At 27.2% G+C, this 23,906-nt stretch overlaps 3 protein-coding genes across 5 annotated transcripts in view; 2 read left to right on the forward strand and 1 right to left on the reverse strand.

Moving 5' to 3' along the window:
- Spri (Src homology 2 domain-containing protein sprint) overlaps positions 1–23,906 on the reverse strand; it is a 323,123-nt gene that overhangs the window by 277,586 nt on the left and 21,631 nt on the right. The window lies entirely within an intron of this gene.
- LOC145968699 (uncharacterized) lies at positions 9,502–12,768 on the forward strand. Its single transcript, XM_083094362.1, has 5 exons — positions 9,502–9,657; positions 10,054–10,156; positions 10,396–10,523; positions 12,163–12,262; positions 12,455–12,768. The coding sequence occupies exons 1-5, from the start codon at positions 9,616–9,618 to the stop codon at positions 12,538–12,540; spliced, it is 459 nt and encodes a 152-aa protein (XP_082950488.1). The 5' UTR covers positions 9,502–9,615; the 3' UTR covers positions 12,541–12,768.
- Positions 16,862–23,395, forward strand: LOC145968534 (pheromone-binding protein Gp-9-like). The gene is made up of 5 exons (XM_083094078.1): positions 16,862–17,022; positions 17,289–17,391; positions 19,668–19,783; positions 22,304–22,418; positions 23,178–23,395. The coding sequence occupies exons 1-5, from the start codon at positions 16,981–16,983 to the stop codon at positions 23,246–23,248; spliced, it is 447 nt and encodes a 148-aa protein (XP_082950204.1). The 5' UTR covers positions 16,862–16,980; the 3' UTR covers positions 23,249–23,395.

Consider the following 23,906-nt stretch of genomic DNA (forward strand, 5'->3'; position numbering starts at 1 on the left):
AAAGATTGGAAAAACCTAACCTTTGTCTATTAAATGTTTTTTAAATAATTATTTTCTCTGTGTGACAGACATTTCCTTATTAAATTACTTTTTAACATTCGTGGCTCTGTCTTAGTATTATTAATTTTTTTTAATTGTCATTCCATACCACCACCCTACGTTACGGTCCTAAGTCTTTTCTTGTTAGCTCTCTGTTTAAATTTGTGTTATTACTTTACGGACCGTTAACTCTTTTTGTTTTTAGTAATTATCTGTATCTTTTCTTATATGACAATCCTATTTATCTCATATGCCATTGAAGCTCCTAAACTTAATGTCACATGATTAAAATATCGAAATCTGCAAAATCTTGATATTTACTTTTACACTGAATAAAGATCTACTTTATCAAATTAAAATTGTTTCTACATTGTCAGTCGAGAACAGACATAATTTTTAATAATAATCAAATATTCTCTCAACAGATACTTTATAAATACATCCATATTTATTGGTCATCTGCTTCGCAATTTGCTGAATCTAAAAATAGAAATTAAAAATAGAAATTGACTACACACAAGAAAGTTATTTTTTAAAATTTGGTTTACATGGAATGTAAAAACAATAATATATTCAGTTAATCGTACGCCTTCATCAAAAAGCCTTGTTATAATAATTAATTCTGGGAGCTTAGAGATTGTCATGGGTTGAGACAACGAGAGGAAGATAAATAGTACACAAAATACCTTTATTTATTAATGCAAGTCACTTCCAAACATACATGCAAATGGCGCACATTCTAGTAGTAGAAAGAGTAAAACGAGGATAGAAATATGTATTAGAGCGCCATTATTGGATAATATTAAAGGATATAAAAAGATGATCATAGATGTCAGTGTGCTCTATGAATCGACCACGTATCGTTAAGAACTACCAGTCCTAACACTTCCCCTCGATATGGGGGTGATTTTTAAATGGTGATTCGAGTCTGAGCAATTTAACATATCTGTCGTGTTTCGGTCTCGGTAATCCCTTGGTCAAAAGATTTGCTGTCATATTTTCGGTAGGAACGTGCTAGATTTTTATCTGGTTATCTTTCAATGCTCCTCGAATGAAATGGTCTGTCATCAATATGTTTGCTTCTGGCATGGAAAACTGGATTCTCAGCAAGCTTCAGTGCTCCGATATCAACGAAAACTGCTATGTCCGCAAGTTCTTGGAATCCCAACTTGATTAAGACGTTACGAAGGTAAATAGCCTCCTTGGTAGCTTCCGATGGCTCCATATATTCCGCTTTTATAGACGAGAGAACAACCTTTCTTTGTTTCTTTACCTCCCAAGATACCGTTATTTAAGATGGTTGTATATCCGGTATATGAACGTCTGTCATTCGGACAACTGGCTCAATCGGAGACAACGAAACATTTAAGAGGGTCGGATAAATAGCTGAATACGAGTCCAAGATTAATAATTCCTTTTAAGTATCATAAGACTCGCTTGGCCGCATTCCAATAGGTTTGATCGTAGAAGTCGTTGAATTGGCTCAGTGAACTGATGACAAATGCGATATCTGGTCTAGTTAAAACGGTGAGGTATGCCAAAGCACCGAGCTCTCGATATGTTCGTGTTTTCGATGTCCGAATTTTTAGATGATTTCAGGAGCTTCGTGTTGGAATCCATCGGAGCTCACTGGTTTTGATTTGGTCATTCCAAATCGGTCAAAAATGTCTCTGATGTAAGATGACTAATACAATGTAATCGTGTCGTCGTTTTGGAAGAATTCGATTCCCAGACAATAGTTGATTTCGTCGAGATCCCTCACATCGAATTCTCGTGCAAGACTCTTCTCCAATTTTTCGACTTTGTCTAGGTCTTTTCAAGGTAAAACCAATGACATTATCTTATGTCCCCCTCGAAACCATACAACTTTTGTCTGAAACATTTTTGTTTGCTGGGCTTAGTTTTTGAGATATTTTACTGTCCAAGTTAAAATGGGACACCCTGTATATATACATATATATATATATATAATTATAATATATAATTGTACATATGTCATATTATTCAGAAAATTAAAATGATATTTGCTAATAAAAAGAGGAAGATTAAATTTAATGTTATGATATGTATAATGAATAACTGAATGAATGTCTAATATAATTTAATTTTCTGCAAAGTTCTTCTTACTTATAAAATGGTTACCAGCAGTAACAGAAAACTGTACTAACTGAAAATGTACTAACAGCCAGTAGTAACAGCAGTCATATACTTGTTTTGTAATTATAGATTTTTTCACAAAGTTGATATTTTGAATCATTATTTGTGTATTGTAAATAATTGCTTCTTTATAAATGAGATTATTCCACAATCAAAATTGTCAAATATGCGAAGTACACAAGCGATACGTTGTTGTCAATCTCAACAATAAGTTTTTTATAAATGATATGATCTTTCATGTTTCATAACATGACATGAAAGATAGCATCAGAGCATGTTTCATATAGTTTCATATTCTTATGAAATTTTTAACATTTTCTAGTCGTAACTTACAATTATATTGCGCAGAAATAGTTCTTAAATTAATTTTAACAATTATATGTATCTTATTTAAACAATATTTGTAAACTTATAAATTTTTTATATATTTGTTAATAATAATAAATAAATAATACTATTTTATCGACCTTTTATCAACGAACAAGGTTTACTTATATAAAGTAAAATTCTTGCAAATTTGACTAACATCATTTTTGACGAGACCAAGTTACATCACATGACAGACTTCCTTTCCAGATGCATCGAGTAATCCAAACGAAACATTCTTAATAATTAATATAAATATATTTAAAATATAATTATGAAATATTAAAATATAAATATATTTATTAATATAATTATATTTATATATTTATACTTAAAATATAATTATAACTTAATTATAACTTTTTTTAGAACGTTATAAAAAATTTCTCTATATCTTATATTATATTAATACATTTACGGCCAGTAATTTTTCCGCAATCGTAAAGTGAAAAGCTGCAAAGTTTTACTGCAACTTTTCCTCGATTTCAGAAAACAATAATAAAACTTCGATCACTTATTATTTGTAACTGGAATAAATATTGAAAATTTTTTGTTGCGCATTGATAAGAAAAGGTAATTTAATTGAAAAAGTTATTCCTTTAAAGTCATCTATTTCCATAGTAACAATATGTTATCAAATTATTATTATTATCAAATTATTATCATATATATAAAAAAATCATAATAAAGATCGTTGCAACTATAATGCCTTTCCATTTTGCGCATAAAAAGATTTATTGTTAGTACTATGTCATCGGCTTTAATATGATAATATTAATGTTTAGTATGTTAATGTTAATATTTTAATTTTAATATATTATAATATTATCATTAATTCGTATTACAAAAAATTTTTGTTATAAAAATTCGTATAAACATATAATATTATTATAAATATAATTAATAAAAACATTTTATATATTTTTAATAATTAAAACTATTTTATATACTTTATTATAAAATTTAAAAAAACTCGTTATAAATAAAGTATAAATTATTATTATTATTTACATTAATAATAATAATAATAAATTATTTCATACTCATCTCTTCTTTAAAACATTTTTTAATTTTTTATGAGCAATAAGTAATAAGATTTTTATAAGTAATAAAATGATAATTTTTTTATAAATAAAGAATGAATTAATATTAAATGTAATTAATTGTCATAAATTGTATGTAATATTTTATGTGTGTGTGTGTGTGTGTGTGTGTGTGTGTGTGTGTGTGTGTGTGTGTGTGTGTGTGTGTGTGTGTGTGTGTGTGTGGGTGTGTGTGGGTGTGTGTGTGTGGGTGTGTGTGTGTGTGTGTGTGTGTGTGTGTGTGTGTGTGTGTGTGTGTGTGTGTGTGTGTGTGTGTGTGTGTGTGTGTGTGTGTGTGTGTGTGTGTGTGTGTGTGTGCAATTGACGTATTGCGAAATTAATTTAAATATTGAGAGCTTGAAATTTAACATTTTAAAATTTTAATAATTATATTCTTCGTCATAGATATATATATATATATATATATATATATATATATATATATATATATATAAAATACGATGTATATACTTATGATATAAAAGCATAGGATATCGGTAATAATTTCGGTTTTTAACTCAATAATTCGATCTTAAACTCATTTTAATGCAAAGAATTTGCATTAAATTATTTATTAGATTATATATTATATAAAATATGTCTTAAAGGAATTCTAGCTCGTGCCTATATATAGCGTCCATATATAAATGAATTATATAAATCAGTAGTTTATAATCAATAAATACTTAATATTAAATGTAAGGAGATGCACGGAAGTGTCCTCCTCCGATTTTGATGAACTTTTAATGTTATTTTCTAGGTAAAAATAAGGGACACGTTTTTTTATACATGCCCATACGCATTTCTACGTGGTAAACCTTTTGAAGAAAATCGGTTTTATACTCCAACAAATTGTTTCAGATATTTATATTTAATTTTTGTATCTTGATGTATGATATTTATTATATATTTAAATGTTGTATTTAAGATTATAAATGTTTAGCACAATAAAAATTTCTAATAATTACATAGAATGTCTTTCAAATGTATCTGTAATTTATCTTCTATTACAGAAAAATAGGATGTGTTGCGCGAAGAATCGAGCGCATGGACAAACACAAATAGCGTATTTATAGAGAGGTTTATAATTAATTCTGGAAAATGATTTTTCGAAACATAATTTAATTATATATGGTTGGACTCGTGAAGAAATAACCTTTTATTTGATAATAAAGAAATTTCAAAAATGGAAAAAATATGTCTAGTGGTGGGGGTATTTTGAAAAATTAAAAAAATAAAAAATTTTTTGTCATTTTTGTAAAGTATTCTTGAAATTATTTAACTTTTGATTTGAAAATTTTTTTCTATCTCTTATAGTTTGAGAGATATTTGTCTGGAAAGAAAAAAATCGATTTTTGTCAAAGGGATGTTTTAATGCTAGACACACACGCGCGCGCGCATATGGGCACGTATAAAAAAATACGTGTCCCCTACTTTTGTCTAGAAAACAACATATTATAAGCTGATCAAAATCGGAGGGACACTTCTGTGCATCTCCTTAGTTAAATGCATTGTTCTTATATTTATTTTTGAATAACATATTTTTTAACAGGATTTAACAATCTTTTTTATGTTTTAAATTTTTATTTGTGCTACATTACATAAATTTGTTTATTTTTTTAGATAATTTTTCGCCTTCTTTTAGAAATGTTTTTTTACAGATTTTACTAGTTTTTGTTGATATTTTCTCTGAAAATTTAATATTAAAAAAGTTTTGTAGAAAGGGCCTAGGGGGATAAGCATGTAAAAGTTGCCCCCGCCCGTATCAAGTCGAGATTGGCATCATAGATTGGCATCTATGTGTCTAAAAAATCATGTAAATATCAACCTTAAAATTGCATTTTTGTAGGAGTTATGGAGAGGGAAAGCAAAATCAAAAAAGTGATTTTTCTCGAAAACGACTGAACCGATTTTGATGAAAAAAATATATGTTATGAACATCAACAAGACTATTTTAAGAATAAATTAAAAAAAAAATTCTGACCAAAAATACGAGTAAAAAAAATTTTTGAATTTTTCAATTTTTTTTTTGAGGTTATGTTTTAGAGATACACCTCCAATTTTTTTTTTTTTAAATCTTAAAATGTCTGCTTTAACATCTATTTTTTCCAAATTTTTCGTAGAGGTACTTCATGGCGAAAAATGATGAAAATCATGCATGCGGCGCGGTACCACGCTTTCACAGCACACTCTCGCTCCAGGCGCGTATATCGAATGTTCTAGTCTGGTTAGTATGCTGGATTCTTGAATTATTTTACGACAAAGTTAGTAGAAATGACAGAAAGAGATTTGAAAATCTTATTCACCGGTTCATACCAACGCGGTCAAGCCATATCATATTTGGCAGAAATGGTTGACAAAGATGGTAAACTAAAAATTGAGTATGTTAAAGATCAGTCAAATGTACTCAAATTGAAAGTTCCATCTCGTCATATTTGTCGAACAGCCTATCGATGCTTCTTAAGATATAAACCTAACAGTGTTGGTGTTTCTGGTTTGACACATTACACATGTGAATGTGCCAATGGCAAACGGTCTGTTGGTTGTTGCTCCCATATTGCTGCAGTGGTGTATTATTTATCTCATGCTAGGTATTTATCAAAAATTTTCAAACCGGCCGAAATACTCAGCGAAGTATTCAAGAAATACAATTACATTCCAGTAATTGAGAGTGATAGTGATGAAGATTAAAAAAATAATAATCTCAACTCCTATAAAAAGTACCCGGTTTTCTGAGAGGCGAGGGGACTCACACTAACAAAGCACTCCGATAAGGAGTTCAAAACCGTACTGCATCCTTTTCATAGTGAATTCTGGACACTTATTTTTATAGACTAACTGCAGATCTGACGAACTGACGATCCTTATTTAAATACTTTATATACATAAAATGTTAACATTCTTTTTAACCGTTTTTCACGAAATAGATTTTCAATTATTTCATCTGATCTGATGAATCACGTAGGTATCGTTACAGAAATCATAATTTCACTAAAACTTAACTTTTTCGAAAGGCGCTTAAAATAAACGTACAAGTAAAAATAAAATCTAAATTCTTACTAACTTTGTCGTAAAATAATTCAAGAATCCAGCATACTAACCAGACTAGAACATTCGATATACGCGCCTGGAGCGAGAGTGTTCTGTGAAAGCGTGGTACCGCGCCGCATGCATGATTTTCATCATTTTTCGCCATGAAGTACCTCTACGAAAAATTTGGAAAAAATAGATGTTAAAGCAGACATTTTAAGATTAAAAAAAAAAAAAAATTGGAGGTGTATCTCTAAAACATAACCTCAAAAAAAATTTTGAAAAATTCAAAAATTTTTTTTACTCGTATTTTTGGTCAGAATTTTTTTTTTAATTTATTCTTAAAATAGTCTTGTTGATGTTCATAACATATATTTTTTTCATCAAAATCGGTTCAGTCGTTCGAGAAAAATCACTTTTTTGATTTTGCTTTCCCTCTCCATAACTCCTACAAAAATGCAATTTTAAGGTTGATATTTACAGGATTTTTTAGACACATAGATGCCAATCTATGATGCCAATCTCGACTTGATACGGGCGGGGGCAACTTTTACATGCTTATCCCCCTAGGCCCTTTGCAATCAAAGACAGAATCAAAAATAAAATAACACATATAAAATTCACGAATTTGATGTGAGCCTTAAATTCTTACAATTAGACGATTCTTTTTCGATTCTAACTACGCTCTTATTTTTTATTTCATGAAGCTTCTGAAATTCCAAGAATTCCTGAAAGAATTGTTCTACAGCTGCTACACCTGAACGTGTAAGCTTATGAATAAACGAAGCAATCTTAATGCGTTATGAATTATTTAACGTCGCGACGGCGATAAGCGCAATGTGTTAACGGCCGGCCTCTGCACACTATGTGTGAGTTTATACGCAATACGCAACGTGTGTCTGCATTTGTGTATATGTGTAAAAGGGAAGAGAGATCGCGTAAGCAACTCACGTCGCCGGATATAATGGCAATCTGTAATGGTAGAAGTTAGGTCGTATAGACAGCATCGCATAAAGTTGTCGCCGAACCGACCAAGGGTTGAAACAAGAAAAAAATGACACTTTAGATGCCATGGTTTTGAGGAAAATTGTTGTATAACAAATATATCCTAAATTAAATACAAAATGCTTTCGCACTATGTCAAATATTTCGCAGTTTCTAATTTTCAAATTAAAGTAAAAATTGTCAAATTTTCTGCTTGTATCCAAAAAAAATAAACTAATTATTTAAAATAAGTGGTATCAAAGTAGTTAGTAATAAGTATAAAAGTAGTAGTTAATAATTTAAATATAAATAAATCTAATTTCATGAAATCTATTAAAATTCATATTAATTTTATTAAAATACTCTAATTAAAAATAAATTATTGTCACTATAATTGGAATTATTCTATCCAATATATGATACAATTGTTTATTATGCTGAAATCACATTAGATAAAATAATGTACATCAAAATGCAATTTTTTGCGCTAAAAAAAATAAAACTCGCTTTTTGCGGATATGTCGTACATATGATGTTTGCGTACATATATATATGTGTCTCACATCAGTAACTCTACTTATATTTTATTATCTAACAGTCAATTTCGAAACCGACAGCGGAAAGTCGAAAAATATTTTCTCAGAAACTATTTGCCTTTAATGTAGCCAAGAATAGGCAAAATCAAAATAAAGCTCGACTTTGTATATCTATTGCGCGCTCTAATGAGACTGCATATCCTCTAGTGATCTTACGTAGTTGCTGTAATTGGAGTCATTATTTTTATCATTTATCATCATCGTAATTTGCCTTCGTCATTTTTTTCACTTATCATCTCATCAAATTTTGCTATCTTTTTTTCTTCCTGTTACTGATTGCTTGTTGAACTATAAAGTATATAAAGTACATTTTAATCTAGATATTTTATTTAAAGCATATTTTTGTACATAAAATCAATTATTAAAATTTTATATTTTAAATTTATATATTATATAAATATACACAATATAAACAAATTTATTAATTTAATAAGTATATCATAATAAATGAATATATAAATAATAATAAATGAATATATGTATACCTCTCTCTTTCAAGTATTAATTTAAATATTAAAATTTAAAGAATGCAAATTGTATTCTTAATAAGTAATAAAAATTTTTAATATTTTAATTTTTAAATTTTTAATTATTCTCTTATTAAATAATATTTTATATAATAAATATGTAAAATATTTTTTACAATCAATCATTTTTTTAATTTTTTCACGAAGGCAAAATGCTCCTTATGTTTATATATAAAATTCACGCTTTAAACTCTAATTAATCGTCTTTTTTTAATTAATTGTATTATACTTCACAATTAATTTTTTATAATTTTTTATAATTCTGCATTTTGAAATATTACAGATACAATATTTACATATAAATTATTAATATACATAAAATATTAATTATATTATTTATATACATAGAATAAGAATCATTAATTACATAAAAATATTTTCTTTATATTTTTTAGTTTATATGTATACTAACTTATATTATGTTAAACATTCTGAATATTAGTTTTACACTTAATATAATAAAATTCTGAATATTAGTTTTATTTGGCATGAATTTTTTTTAATGTCACCAATGTCACACATTCTGATGAGCTTCTAATGCGCACACAAAATAATTGAGATAGTGCGCGGTATCGCGGCGCCATCGAAATTCGTGCAAATCTGATACGCTAGCCAATTATACCAATCGCACTTCCGCAAATCCACGCATATAGTATACACATATACACATGTACAAATACAGATATTGTCTTTCGCAAGTTGATGATGTAAGATCACATGGAATATTGTAGGATGACAATATATAAATATGAGCATAGAGATACATTTTCATTCAGTTGATGAATTAATTCTCGACCGAAGTTGTTCATTCTCCTGTCACTAGATTATAGAGAGATGAAGAGAATCGCGCTTCTCGTCTTAGCTGTCGCTGCTAATGTAAGTGCAACTTATCATTTATCATCTCTGTGATAACTACTTACATTTTCCATTCTTTTTCTTTTTTTATTTTGTTGATGGAACAAACTAAATAGAATACTTCGCATAATTTGATTATCTCAAGCGGCATTTAAAAAAAATATTAAAAAATAAATCTTAAGCAAAATTTCTCTTAAAATATATAAAATAAATAAAAATATATACGTATAACAATATAAATATGTGCATAATATAAACAAAAATTTTTCTCATAAATTTTATTGTTATAAATTTCTATTATACTTTTCTCATATACTTTATGTTATAAATATTATATAAGATTTTTATATGACGAACGCCAACAATAATAATAAGAAAATAACAGAGAAATATGTAATATGTATACGATTATTAAAGGCAATTGCAGATGAAGATGAAATGATACAAAATGAAGCATTAAATTTCGAAACCGATGTACAAACGGTCAAAGTATGTCTAGATGGAGCTGAGACGACTATAGGTAAGCCTTAGATACCTCTGCACACATACAGTACATATATAAGTAAATTTGTAAATAAAAAAATAATTTTTTAGCATTCTTTGAAAATTTCTTTTACTAAAACAAAACAAAGGAAAAAATAATGTAACAATGCAAATAAAAAATTTACTTGAATTTATACATTAAAATTTTTCGTTTTTGCAAACATAAAAAATACATATTCTTGAGTGTCTGCAATCAAAAATATTTTTCCATGACAGACGAGCTGAATATTGCAAGACAAAAAATGCAAGAAATCAAAGAAGATGAAGACATCGATGAAGAAACTAAAGAATCTTTACTAACACACAGTCGTTTTGTAGCATGCATGTTGGAGAAGAAAGATTGGGTAACAATTCCACACGCAATTTCAATTATTATATAAAATTCTCTTAATAATTATATCAGATAATTAGATTAACTTTTATATATATATATACATATATATATAAATATATATATATACACATATATATACATATACATATATACATATATGATATAAAAGCGCAATTTTTTTTAATCATTATTTCAGAGTCTGTAAACTCCTTTGTTAGAATTTGTACCAGCGTTAGTAACGCTATCTAGAAGTCTGCCTTCAGATAATATGAACTATCTTCTGAAAAAGTCAATATGGCCTGGTTTGATACGCGAATCAAAAGTAATGCGCACCAAACGTTTAATTCGACTGCGTTTACATCAAATGTAGAAATACATGCGCGCGTTTTAAGGAATCCAGCTAGTACGCAATAAAGTACGAAGAGTTGACAAGTGATACACGCAGGAACGAAAAATGGCCGACCAGTCAGAAATAATCCCTCGTTCTTTGATGCACAAGTGTTTAAAGCGCCACATATGCTTGATACGTGTATTATTTTGATACGATACGCCTTCTTGATGCGTATCGTACCAACTCAAACGGCATTGTTTACACCATACATTTAGTACGAACATAACATATGATACGCGTATCAAACGGTCGGTGTAAACCAGGCCTATGGTGGATCAAAATACGATAGATCAAATACGCTTAAAAACACGTGTTACAATATATTGTTGTCAATTATAGTGTTAATTAACTGCTTAACATTACAATTGACAACAAATATTGCAACACGTGTCTTCAAGCGTATTTGATCTATCGTATTTTGATCCACCATGTTGATTTTTTCGGAAGATAGTTCATGTTATCTGAAGGCAAACTTCTAGATAGCGTTACTAACGCTGGTACAAATTCTAACAAAGAAGTTTACAGACCCTGCATTATGTTTCCAATTATTTCCATTAGAATATGTTGAGTACTAAATTACATATTTATAACAATTTGTGACAATATAATCATGAAAAATTAATTTATAAATTATTATATATATCTGAATATATTTCTTAAATCGCGCATTTTCTCGGATCAATAATTTTTCTATAACTTTACCCACACACACACACACACACACACACACACACACACACACACACACACACACACACACACACACACACACACACACACACACACACACACACACACACACACACACACACACACACACACACACACACACACACACACACACACACACACACACACACACACACACACACACACGCACACACGCACACACGCACACACACACACACACACACACACACACACACACACACACACACACGTATACATATATATTATGAAATTTATTATATTATGATATACAATATATGAGATATTATATCTCGATAATATATATATTAATAAATGCACATAAAAAATCATGGATATTAATAATAATAATTATATTTACATATCGATATATATAACTATTTATATATCGATATATATATATACATGTATAAAATCAAATACAATTAAATTAAATCTATTCAAAAAATACATAAAATAATTGCAATAATTATTCTCTTACACGACGTTAATGAACAATACACATAGGATCTCATTTTCCTTGTATCACATTTCTTTTCAATAATTTCAGATAAAGGATTCGAAGCTAGATGTAGACAAAATAGTGGAACAGGCTGAAAAAGAACATCCATTAATAGACAAAAAAGTCCTGGTGGAATGTCTAAATTCACGTACGTAAAACTTTAAAGTAAACAAGTAAAATAAGAGAAAAAAAATATATAGAAACCATTATAAATTAAAAATGGTAAAGGAACCAATATTAATATATCAATTTTATAATATGAGATTTCATAATTTCTATTATTTTATATCTTATATTGCGTATAATATTTTTGATAATTTCTCCTTTTTAATTTTTTTAGAAAACAAAGATGATGAATTGAATCGGGAACAAAGAGCATTCGGACTTATACTTTGCTTTCAAGCCCAAACAAGAGATAAAAAGTAGAAGAAGAGATTCGCGCAATACGTAACATTATTTAGATTGGAAAAATCACGATTCTTCCTATAGTGCAGTGATAATATTTTAAAAAGAAAAATTTCATCGGGGTTTAAGAAAAACAAGATGCCATTTTTCTCTCTTCATGTAGGTTCACAATAATCTTGTAAATTCACAATAAACGTTGTTGCTTATAAATCATGTTACTGATGTTAAATAAAACTGACTAGTTAAAAACTTGATAACTCATTTATATAATCTGTAATATATTAACGCAATGAGATGAATTTAAAATACTTATTTTATAAGGCAGTAATTAAGCCTTTCGTACCTCCAGTTTTCCCAAAAGAGATACGTTTCATATGAAGACAGTCAGGGGCGGCACTACGGTCTCGCTCCAGGTCTGGTTAACAATCAATCGGGAGGGGGGGGGGGGTTAAGATTTGATTTTTGAAAAAAATTTTTTTTACCGGTTTAATTCATGCAAAAAAAGTTTAAATAAATAACCATGGTTCAAAGAAAATGACACAATATATTAATTTATCTTTTATATCACAGCAAAATGGATAAAGTAGAATTAAAAAAAATTATCCGTTTATGATTATCAGGTCTGGATTTCCATACCTACTTATGAGTGAGGTCTGGATTTATCCAGACCATCCCTAGCGGTAGTGCCGCCCCTGAAGACAGTTCTATAGTTTTTAGCAGGGATGGGAAAGTTACTTTTTAAAAGTAACTCGTTACCGTTACTCGTTACCGAATAAAAAAAATTACTCGTTACTGTTATTAGTTACTTATTTTTAAAAGTAACTAGTTACCGTTACCGTTACTTCAAAAGTAACGATTCGTTACTTTTCCCGTTACTTTTAATGTTAAAACAAGATAGAATTAAATAAAAAATTTACTTTGGTAACATTAAAATATTAATATAAAAGCAACAAATTCTTTATTTTAAATTTACAAAACCGTAAAAAATTTAAGGAGATATAAATTTTAAAGCACTTAACATGTAACTTCACATATAAATAAAAAAATTTTAATTTCCATTAAATTTATAAATACAGCTAAATTTAAATTCTTTTTGTGCTCTCGTCCAATATTACGTCAAACTTAAAAGCTGGCTAATCACATCCATTCCTCAGAATGAAATAACTGTGATTGACCAATGATGTCATTAATCGCTCCAGAGGTGTCTGTAAAGCTGGCACGACAATCTACGAATTTCAAAAAAATACTAAGAGTTCTGATAGCACTTTTCATAGTTCTACAGTTCCTGATAAAAATTAAAAAGAGTTCCGCATTTCTTATATTAAAAAATCGAAATCGAAAAAATGTCGCTAACTTCGCGAATCTAGCACGACACTCTTCCCTCCAAAGTACTAAAACGCATTAAATATTATTTTTAGCAAGAGTTCCCGATAGTTCTGCTATAGTTCAGCCTATATATGTAATTTCAGAGCGATATTCCAAAAATTAATAATTTTTATGAATTTTTAATGTTCTTGACTAGCACGACAATTAGTGAAAATGTGTCGTGCTGATGATTTTCCCTAGTTTTAACGGCAATTCTGGACGGTTCTATAAAAGTTCTGTCCTTTAGAAACATTTTTACGCAGAGCTCCGACCGTTTACTATTTTATAAATAATTATTTAAAAAAATCTCTGCTTAAAAAATGTTTCTAAAGAATAGAACTTTTATAGAACTGTCCAGAACTGCCGTTAAAACTACGGAAAATCATCAGCGCGACACATTTTTACTAACTAAGTGTCGTGCTGGTCGAGGACATTAAACATTCATAAAAAATTATTAATTATTGAAATATCGGTCTGAAATTGCATATATAGGCTGAAATATAACAGAATTATTGGGAACTCTTGCTAAAAATAATAATATTCAACGCGTTTTGATTCTTTAGAGGGAAGAGTGTCGTGCTAGATTCGCGAAGTTAACACGACATTTTTTCGATTTCGATTTTTCAATATAAGGAATGCGGAACTCTTTAATTTTTATCAGGAACTGTAGAACTATGAAAAGTGCTATCAGAACTTTTAGTATTTTTTTTAAATTCGTAGATTGTCGTATCAGCTTCTCAGACACCTCTCAGAGCAATAAATTTCATCCGAAATATTATCAAATTTTATATGAATGTCGGTCGATGACTAAAAATTGAATATGACAGAAATACGATGTCATAAGTATTTTCAAAATATGAAAAGTAACGGTAAAAGTAACTGTTAAATTCGTTATCGTTACTAAAAAAATGTAACTACGTTATCGTTACAGTTACAGAAAAAAAAATGTAACGCCGTTACCAGTCCGTTACCAAAAGAAAGTAACTATAACGGTAACGGCGTTACAAGTAACGCGTTACTTCCCAACTCTGGTTTTTAGGGATGCTGATTCTCCAAAATTATCAAAATTTAAATGGCAAAATTTAAATTCAAAATGGCAGATTCAAGATGGCGGTCATAAAAAATTTAAATATCGAAGTGCGCGATTTTTTGCATGTAGCTTGAACTTTCTTCTTTAAAACAAGCCAAGGTAAAAGTCGATAGGATTATTTGTTTAAAAGATATGATTTTTTTAAAGTTATGATTTTTTTCGTAGATGGAACACAAAATCTTGAAAGGGTTAAAACAAAGATGGAATAAGAAAATTATAAGCTGAATTTCATATTGTAGTATTTATCGAAAAGCTCATTTTATGTTTAAATTGAATATAATTTCCTAAGTTGGCCTCCTAAGAGGCACTTTTAAAAAAAATATGATAAAATAAAAATTTCATTAATTTATTGAAATTAAAAATATGAATAAAAAATAAAATAAATATAATGTTCCAGTACATAAAATTTTAACGATTCTTAACTACACATGAATATACATTATAAACGATTACATCTATTTATCTTATAACATAAAATACATCACACATATCTGTAACCTCAATGACTCAATTTTTATTCTCATGAGTCAGATAAATGTGATGTGTTGAAAACAGCAAAATATAACAACGATAAAAGTATATTAACAGATAAATGTGTAATTACTATTATCAAAGGAGTTTTATTTAAATTTAATTTAAAAATTATAGAATACAATTTAAATTAATTTTTGTTATGATTTAAGACTTCATTATAATGTAATAAAAATAATATCTCGTGTTATTTTTGTCAATTCAGTATCTATTAATATACATTTAATATTATTTCATTATAATGAATTAAAACAATTGTGCGTATATAAAATTTATTGCTTTTAAAAAGTAACATTTATTAGTAATGTAGTATTTATTAGTATATACATTATTAATTAGTATTTTTTAATATAAAAAATCTAATTGATACTATGTAAAAGTAAATATAATTTAATTTTTAATACTATGTAAAAGTAAATATAATGTAATTTTTGTCAAAAGATAAAATTATAATAAAACATAAAACATTTTATCATAAAATAACATTATATTTTTACAAATATTATTCAGATTAAGAAGTGATAATCTTAAAAATATAGAACTAATCATCGCATGCTCATAAATTAAGATCACATAAAATCATTTATTCAACATTTAAGAATATAGGAAATCCCCGAAGCGTGATTACATTCAGGAGATAGCAACCTTCCTCGATTGCCTCATGATTTATTTTCGACGCAATATGCCTAAGTTTAAAAAGATCTTTTATGAAAAAAAATCGAAAAACTAAAAAATTTATACTCCTTACAGATTTTTTCAAATATTAATTCTTTTTAAAAACTAACAAGATTTTTTCAAATGCCAATTATTACATTCTAGTCAATAAAATCGACACTAAATGTTAAAATATTCAAATTTAAGATTTTGAATTAAAAAATAATGACATAGTAAGAAAATTATAAAATAAAATTGCTTATTTAATATATCAAAATTATTTAAAATTCTGAATACATTTACCACAAAAGAAAGAAGCTTTTAAATTAAATAAAGAGTAAGATTTTTTTACATCTTACTCTTTATTTAATTTAAAAGCATATTTTTAATTTAATTTAATTTAAATTTTTGTAATTTATAATGTGTAATATTATTTGCGATTATTATTGATACATGTATGCATATTCACATCTTTTCTCTCTCAGACTTTCCTCTTAGTTTGATATAAAATACTAAAATTTTTAATTAATCGAAGGATACATGACGCAAATTGTGGCGTGAATTCCCAATCAGCGTACATCTTCTTTAGTCGTACATCAATCATATAATACAATAAGACTTTTCCTCCTATACCTTTTCCGTACACAATACAGATATAGTATTGACGGCAAGTTTCCTATAACGTTTTCTCGTGGTCGACCATTACTACATTTAGCGCTTGTACGAGGTATATAAATAGGAATGTGGCGCATCACACTGTCAGTTCACGACACAACATCGAAAGTATCTTATCAGTGAAATAAGAAGAGCAGTGAAAGATCATGAAGTTACTTGCACTACTCGTCTGCTTGATGGCAATCGCCGTATGTACAACATACAGTGAAATTATTATATATTAATATAACATTAAATTATTTATTATTACGTTATTTAATATTAAATTATTTATTATTCATTATAAATTATTAATTTTATTATATAATTTTTACAATTAGAAAATATATATTATATATATGATATTTTAATCATAATTTAATATCAAATTTATATTAAAATATAGCTTTCGTAATTATCATATCTAGGCTTTTTAAGCTTTGTTTTACAATTTACATAACAATATTGATTTCAGATGATAGCCTACGCTGACACTATTGCGGATGCAGCTTTACATGGAGGATTGCTACCCGCCGCAGATTTGCAACAATGTTATGAGAATGCGAATCTAGCAGAAGGTAAAGTCACCTGAACTTCTTGAATTTACACACACACACACACACACACACACATACACGCGCGCGTGCAAAAGCAACATATTTCATACATTTATATACATATATATACAGGGTGAGCCATTTTAATTAACGCACGCAATTATTTCGGAAACAAAGCATTTTAGAGAAAAATGTTTCAGACAAAAGTTTTATGGTTTCGAGGGGGCCATAAGATGGTATCATTGGTTTGACACTGAAGAGTCATTTGAAGGTCACACCCTGGAATGGAACACCCTGGAATGGAACACCCTATATATTTTTGCACACTCTTGTAGCTTATCTCGAGAGCTTTCCAAAACACTATAATTAAGTATCTTTACGTTAAGTACTTTTTGAGTTATGAGGCTTGAAATAATTTCTTAATTTTACATAAACCGTAAAATATCTTGTAAAATATTCATTTTTCGATTACCTTACCTTAATACTTTTACGTACAAAATAATGAGAGGAATCAATTGGTGTAAAGAAAACACATAGTTGTTTTTAAGAAAAAATATGGAATTGTTAATTGCAAATTACATATTTTTTCTTCAAAACAACTATGTGTTTTTTTTACACCAGTTGATTCCTCTCATTATTTTGTACGTAAAAGTATTAAGGTAAGATAATCGAAAAATGAATATTTTACAAGATATTTTACGGTTTATGTAAAATTAAGAAATTATTTCAAGCCTCATAACTCAAAAAGTACTTAACGAAAAGGTACTTAATTATAGTGTTTTGGAAAGCTATCGAGATAAGCTACAAGAATATGCAATGACAAATAGTAGGTTCCATTTAAGAAATTGAAGGTGACCTTCATGTGACCTTCAAATAACTCTTCAAGGTCAAACAAATGATACCATCTTATGGCCCCCTCGAAACCAAACAACTTTTGTCTGAAACATTTTTCTCTAAAATGCTTTGTTTCCGAAATAATTACGTGCGTTAATTAAAATGGCTCACCCTGTATATATATGTATATATATATATATATATATATATATATATATATATATATATATATATATATATATATATATATAATTCATACATTTTATTAGGTAATTTACAAAACTTTGTATAATTTATGATAAATATACAGAATGTCTCATTTTGTGCACTTTATATTTGTTTTTAGGCTCATATTAAGAAATGTTTTAAATAAAAGTTGTTTGATGAAAAAACTAATTTAAATTTAGAAACACATTTGTGTGTGTGTGTGTGTGTGTGTGTGTGTGTGTGTGTGTGTGTGTGTGTGTGTGTGTGTGTGTGTGTGTGTGTGTGTGTGTGTGTAACTCTATTTACTTACAAGATACTAGTCATTATTTTTTTTAAATAGTATCAAATATATATTTTTGATTATGTGTTTATTTTCAACAAGTTTTTCAAGATGAGTTCAAAATTGTTCCTAACCCCACTTGCATTAATAAATCAATAATTTCAGAAAATGCTAATTAAAAAAAATTTTAACTTCTAAATTTTTTGTTATTAAAATTATTTAATTTATTCATGTGTGCAGATGAGTTTCAAAATATACTTTTAAACTTATGTTGGAGAATTTAAATCTAACCTATAATAAAATTATTGACAATATTTTAAAAAATAGTGGCGTCATTTATATCTTGTAGATAAATAGTTACCATACACACATATACATACACAAAATGTGTTTCCAAATTTAGCTTGTTGTCAAATAATTTTTATTAAAAATATTTTTTAATAAGATCACAAAAACAAAAGTTATTTACAAGGCACAGAGAAGTACGGAAGATAATAGAACACTTTGCATATACGCATAGAATGTGACAAGATGTGTTATTGTACCAGCTGCTAATAGCAATTTTTTGAAATCGTTTGGAGACAATTTTTTCCTCACCGAAAATGTCAAGAGGATTATTTTTTGCAAGTTTCCAGTTTTTGCCATCATATATATTTATAAATATGTCTTAAATTAAAATTTAATTAAATTCTAAACTCCTTTATATTTTCTAATAAATTCTACCTAAAATTAAAAAATTTTGATAACTGTTTAATTCTCTATAAAATATAGTTTACGAAAAGCTCTTCTTTTTTTTAATGGTTTCTAATTCGAAAATATATTTCGATATTTTTCGCTGGAAAAATCGTCTCCAAATGATCTCAATAATCTACTGTTAGCAGATGATCCTGGAACATTCTGTGTAAACAAAATAAAAAATAAAATAGATAATTATATTTTACGATGTAATAATTAATAATAAATAATTATTTTTTAGCTGATTTAATTACAAATGCAGAAATAAAAGATGGTTCTTATAAGAATCCAGAAAATGCGGAAAAAGCGAAGAAAAATGGCTGCTTCACGTTATGTATATTGGAAAAGCGAGGCTTGGTAAGTACAACGCAATAAATTGTTATGCATGAAATATTCCTATATATTTTTTCCATAAAAATTATGTTAAAATACTTTATTGTACATTCTATATGTTGTACATTCTTTATTTTTTAAATCTATTCTTAATAAATAAAAACTAATTTAATATGTAAAAATTTACTCTAACCAGTATATTTTTGTTAATAAAATTTTATCTTACCGTAAAAAGTAGATTTTTTTTCTGAATATAAATAGTTGATTATTTAATCACGTGTTAATTAATGTAAAAACTTAAAGAAAGAGTTAAGAAATAATTATTTCATAATTATTTTATAAAGCAAAGATTATATTATTTTTAAACAAATTTGTATAAGTGGTCTCTCACAGCTAAATATTCATATTTTTTTATATAACATACATGTGCTAAATTGATAATGCTGTTTAGATCTTATCTCTTCAAGGAAAGGAAGAGAAATTGCAGGGAAAATGGGCGTGTTAGGGGAAAGAAGGGATTTGTACGATTAATTATATCGTATTTAGTTATGATGTATTTGGTGCTAAAGCACACCCGGTCGCATCCGGTCGATATAAATATATACACAGTATACTCTATTGTCGATACTTTCGATAGTTGTCTCAAATCATATGACTCGTTATCATTTTGAAAATGAGATACAGAGTTTAAATTGTTTCAGTAAATTATTATATAAATAAATTAATTATTATATAAAGTTAATTATTATAATACACGATATTAATAAGCCACATCTTTAACCAGACGGGCGACACATGCAAATCATTATAAAGTATCACTACTGTGTATATACTTATACTCGATGCTTTCCATTTAACGACATAAGCGTTATTCTGTTTTTTTTTTCAACATCCAGCGAATAATAAAGACAGAATGTGTGTGTGTGAGCCGCTTGTGTGAACTTATGTCATTGACGCCCGTTCCTACCAACACGGTTTAAGAAGATAACTTCTAGTGATATTCGATTAACGTAAATTAACCTGAATATTGGTTTCTATCAACTATTTGCTCAGGTTTAAACGTACATAAACTGAGTTTATATTGAACGGCCAATTTTGGCCATTTAGAAATAGTTAAACTACGGTTAAAAAATATAATTAGCATTTACTATAATTTCAAATATGACATATAACCTTATATTGTCATCTTTGGATGACGAAAATATAAAATATAAAATTAAATAGAAGAGAAAGAGAATATTGTCATCTTCGGATGACGAAAATATAAAATAAAAATTAAATAAAAGAAAAAGAGAATTTATAAACAACGTTAAAAATAATTATTAATTATAATTAACGTGGTTAAAATTCTCTTTCTCTTCTATTTAATAATAATTCAATTAAATAATAATAATTCAATTAAAATATAATTATTAATTATATTTTAATTATATTATTTTTTTCGCTCCTTTTACAAATATTTAATATTTTCTATTTCCTTTTTTCTTTTTTCTATTTTCTTTTTTCCTTTTTAGTATTTTCTTTTTTTATATTTTTAACTTGTCCGATCTCATTCAAAGCTCAAGAATAGCAACAAACTCAAAAATATTGACAAATTCAAAGGTTATTGACAAAATACAATACCGTTAGAGCCAACATTAAACCAAACAATGTACGAGTTTTAGGAAAATTCTAGAGTTATGATATATAAGTTATAAGTTTAGCTAAACGTTTATACTATAATGTTGGTAGAAAACAATCAACATTAAATCTAGGTTTAATTTTAACGAAAGTTTCGCTGAACTGGAGATTAAGGCGAAGATAGTAGAAACGGACATAAATGATTTATATAGTGGTTTCATATCTAGTTGTCACATCTAAATTTTCATCCGTATTCAATGTTGCAATAAATTGCACTACATCGTAGAAATAAAGTAGCGTTGTCATCATTTCTAATGACTGATAAAGCGCAGTCTTCTGAGAAAGAACATAAAGAGTAATAACAAATATTTGATCGAAGACAAAAACCGAGATCATGAAAGAACAGCAGATGACAAATTTTAGTAACGAGGTAACGAGGTGTCATTGATAACGAGCAACTTGTATTAAAAGAGAGTAAGCAATGGAGTTTAGCGATCTATCATTTGGAGGAGGGCTATAAGAATATAAAGTCCTCGAGAAGAGATGTGGATCAAAATAGTTGTGGTTGATAATCTAAGAAAAGATATCTCTCGAATCTTTGCGAGAAAAGTGTCGAATCAAGTATTAACGAACAAGTATCTATCAAAACAATTCATTCTCCGGTTGTTCGAATCTTGAAAGATTTGAGGAACAGTTTGCATCAATTTCGAATACATGAGCACTGATTGTATCGAAAGGCATGCTAAATCAAGTTTTCGATAAAACTGTGGTTGTCAATTCAAATTACATCGGAAACCTTGATTTCGACGATTTTGGATTAAAACTAGCATTATTTTTACGCTACACTTTCCACATTTCAGATGTCGTCTATGATGTGCAAGAATTACAAATATTATAATTATTATCTTTCGTAATTATTTCCAGATCGTCGACTCGGAGATTCAGAAGAATAAGTTGTTTGGCAAATCGGCACACGCTCATTTGAATCAGGCAACTCAAGCGAAAATATATGCAACTGTAGATCGTTGCACAGAACAAGGTAAGAATATAATATTTACTGTACATCTATATCTATATATTGTACATCTTTAACAAGATTCATTCAAAATTATGATATAATAATAAATGAAAGACATAAGTGTCATCATTAAAAAATATGGAATAAAATCTTTTTATATAAAATGTTTTGTTTTAAAGAAAAATTGCTTTCAAAATTAGAACAATAAAATATAATATATTTATGTATATTTTATTTAACTTTAGATAATAAAATCTCAAAGTATATATAAAATATGTATATATTTATCATATATGAAATGTATGACATTATATATATATATATATATATATATATATATATATATATATATATATATATATATATATGATAAATAATTACTTATATACAGTAATTAAGAAATATTTTTTATGTAGTAAATTTTTGTGTAAAATATATTTGTGTATATATTATTATAGTTATAAATAATAAGTTATAAACAATATCATAATTTTGAATAAAATTATAATTAAAAATATATAATAATTTTTAGATTTTAAATTCTATTATCTAATATCTAATGCTATAAGTTCTATATTTATAACTTATGCATTCTTTATTGTTGTTTGTACAACAATATGTTAAATCACAATATGTTAAATCTCATCAATCAATTTTCTAATTTTTAATTTAAAAAATGTAATTGATTCTCAAATGATGAATATTTCAACCTTTATGAGATAAATAAACATATATAAGCATATAAAACATATAAAAACAATAATTATATTATTGTTTCAGTTAAAACAGTACCGGATATGTGCGACAAATCTCTTGATCTTCTTACATGTCTCTGGAAAAACTTCATCTAATCTAACAAGGTTGCTAATAACAAATAGATTCCTAAATAGTGTATCAAATATTATTTCAAAATAAATATAAAGAATAGAGAGATTGGCGCTACAATTATATTATATAAACATGTCACCTATATATTAATAAAATTTGTTTATATTATATTTTGTGCATTACTTATGTTAACATTTTTAATATCCCGATATTATTATTACAATTACTATATAATAAAGGGCGTTAACACACTTTAACACTTATAAACTTTTTAAAATTTAATCATTTTCACTTTATTTTCTTGATATGCATTTTTTATTCTTGTATTTTATATCTTATTGTTATATTTTATTATGTAATTTCAAAACTTCCCAAATTTTTAAAAATTTTTTAGCAAAAATTTAAAATATTAATATTCAAATTTATAAATTTTTAAAAAATTAATTAAGATCAAAATATTAAAATGAAATTAAAATGTAAACATGATTTAATACATAGAAATAAATTTTCATTAAAATGTAGATATATACAATAATTAATGAAAATTAAATTAAAATATTTAGTATAGAAACACTATAAAAAACGAAATTTGTTAATAAATACATAAATTAATAAATAAATAAATATATAAATGTATAAACATTATGAACAACATTTCCGGAAACTGTCAACATGTCTTCG

The sequence above is a fragment of the Camponotus vicinus genome, unplaced genomic scaffold (genome assembly GCF_025532165.1).
Source record: "Camponotus vicinus isolate PSW18456_S1 unplaced genomic scaffold, iyCamVici1.0 SCAF_3, whole genome shotgun sequence".
Classification (NCBI taxonomy): Eukaryota; Metazoa; Arthropoda; class Insecta; order Hymenoptera; family Formicidae; genus Camponotus; species Camponotus vicinus.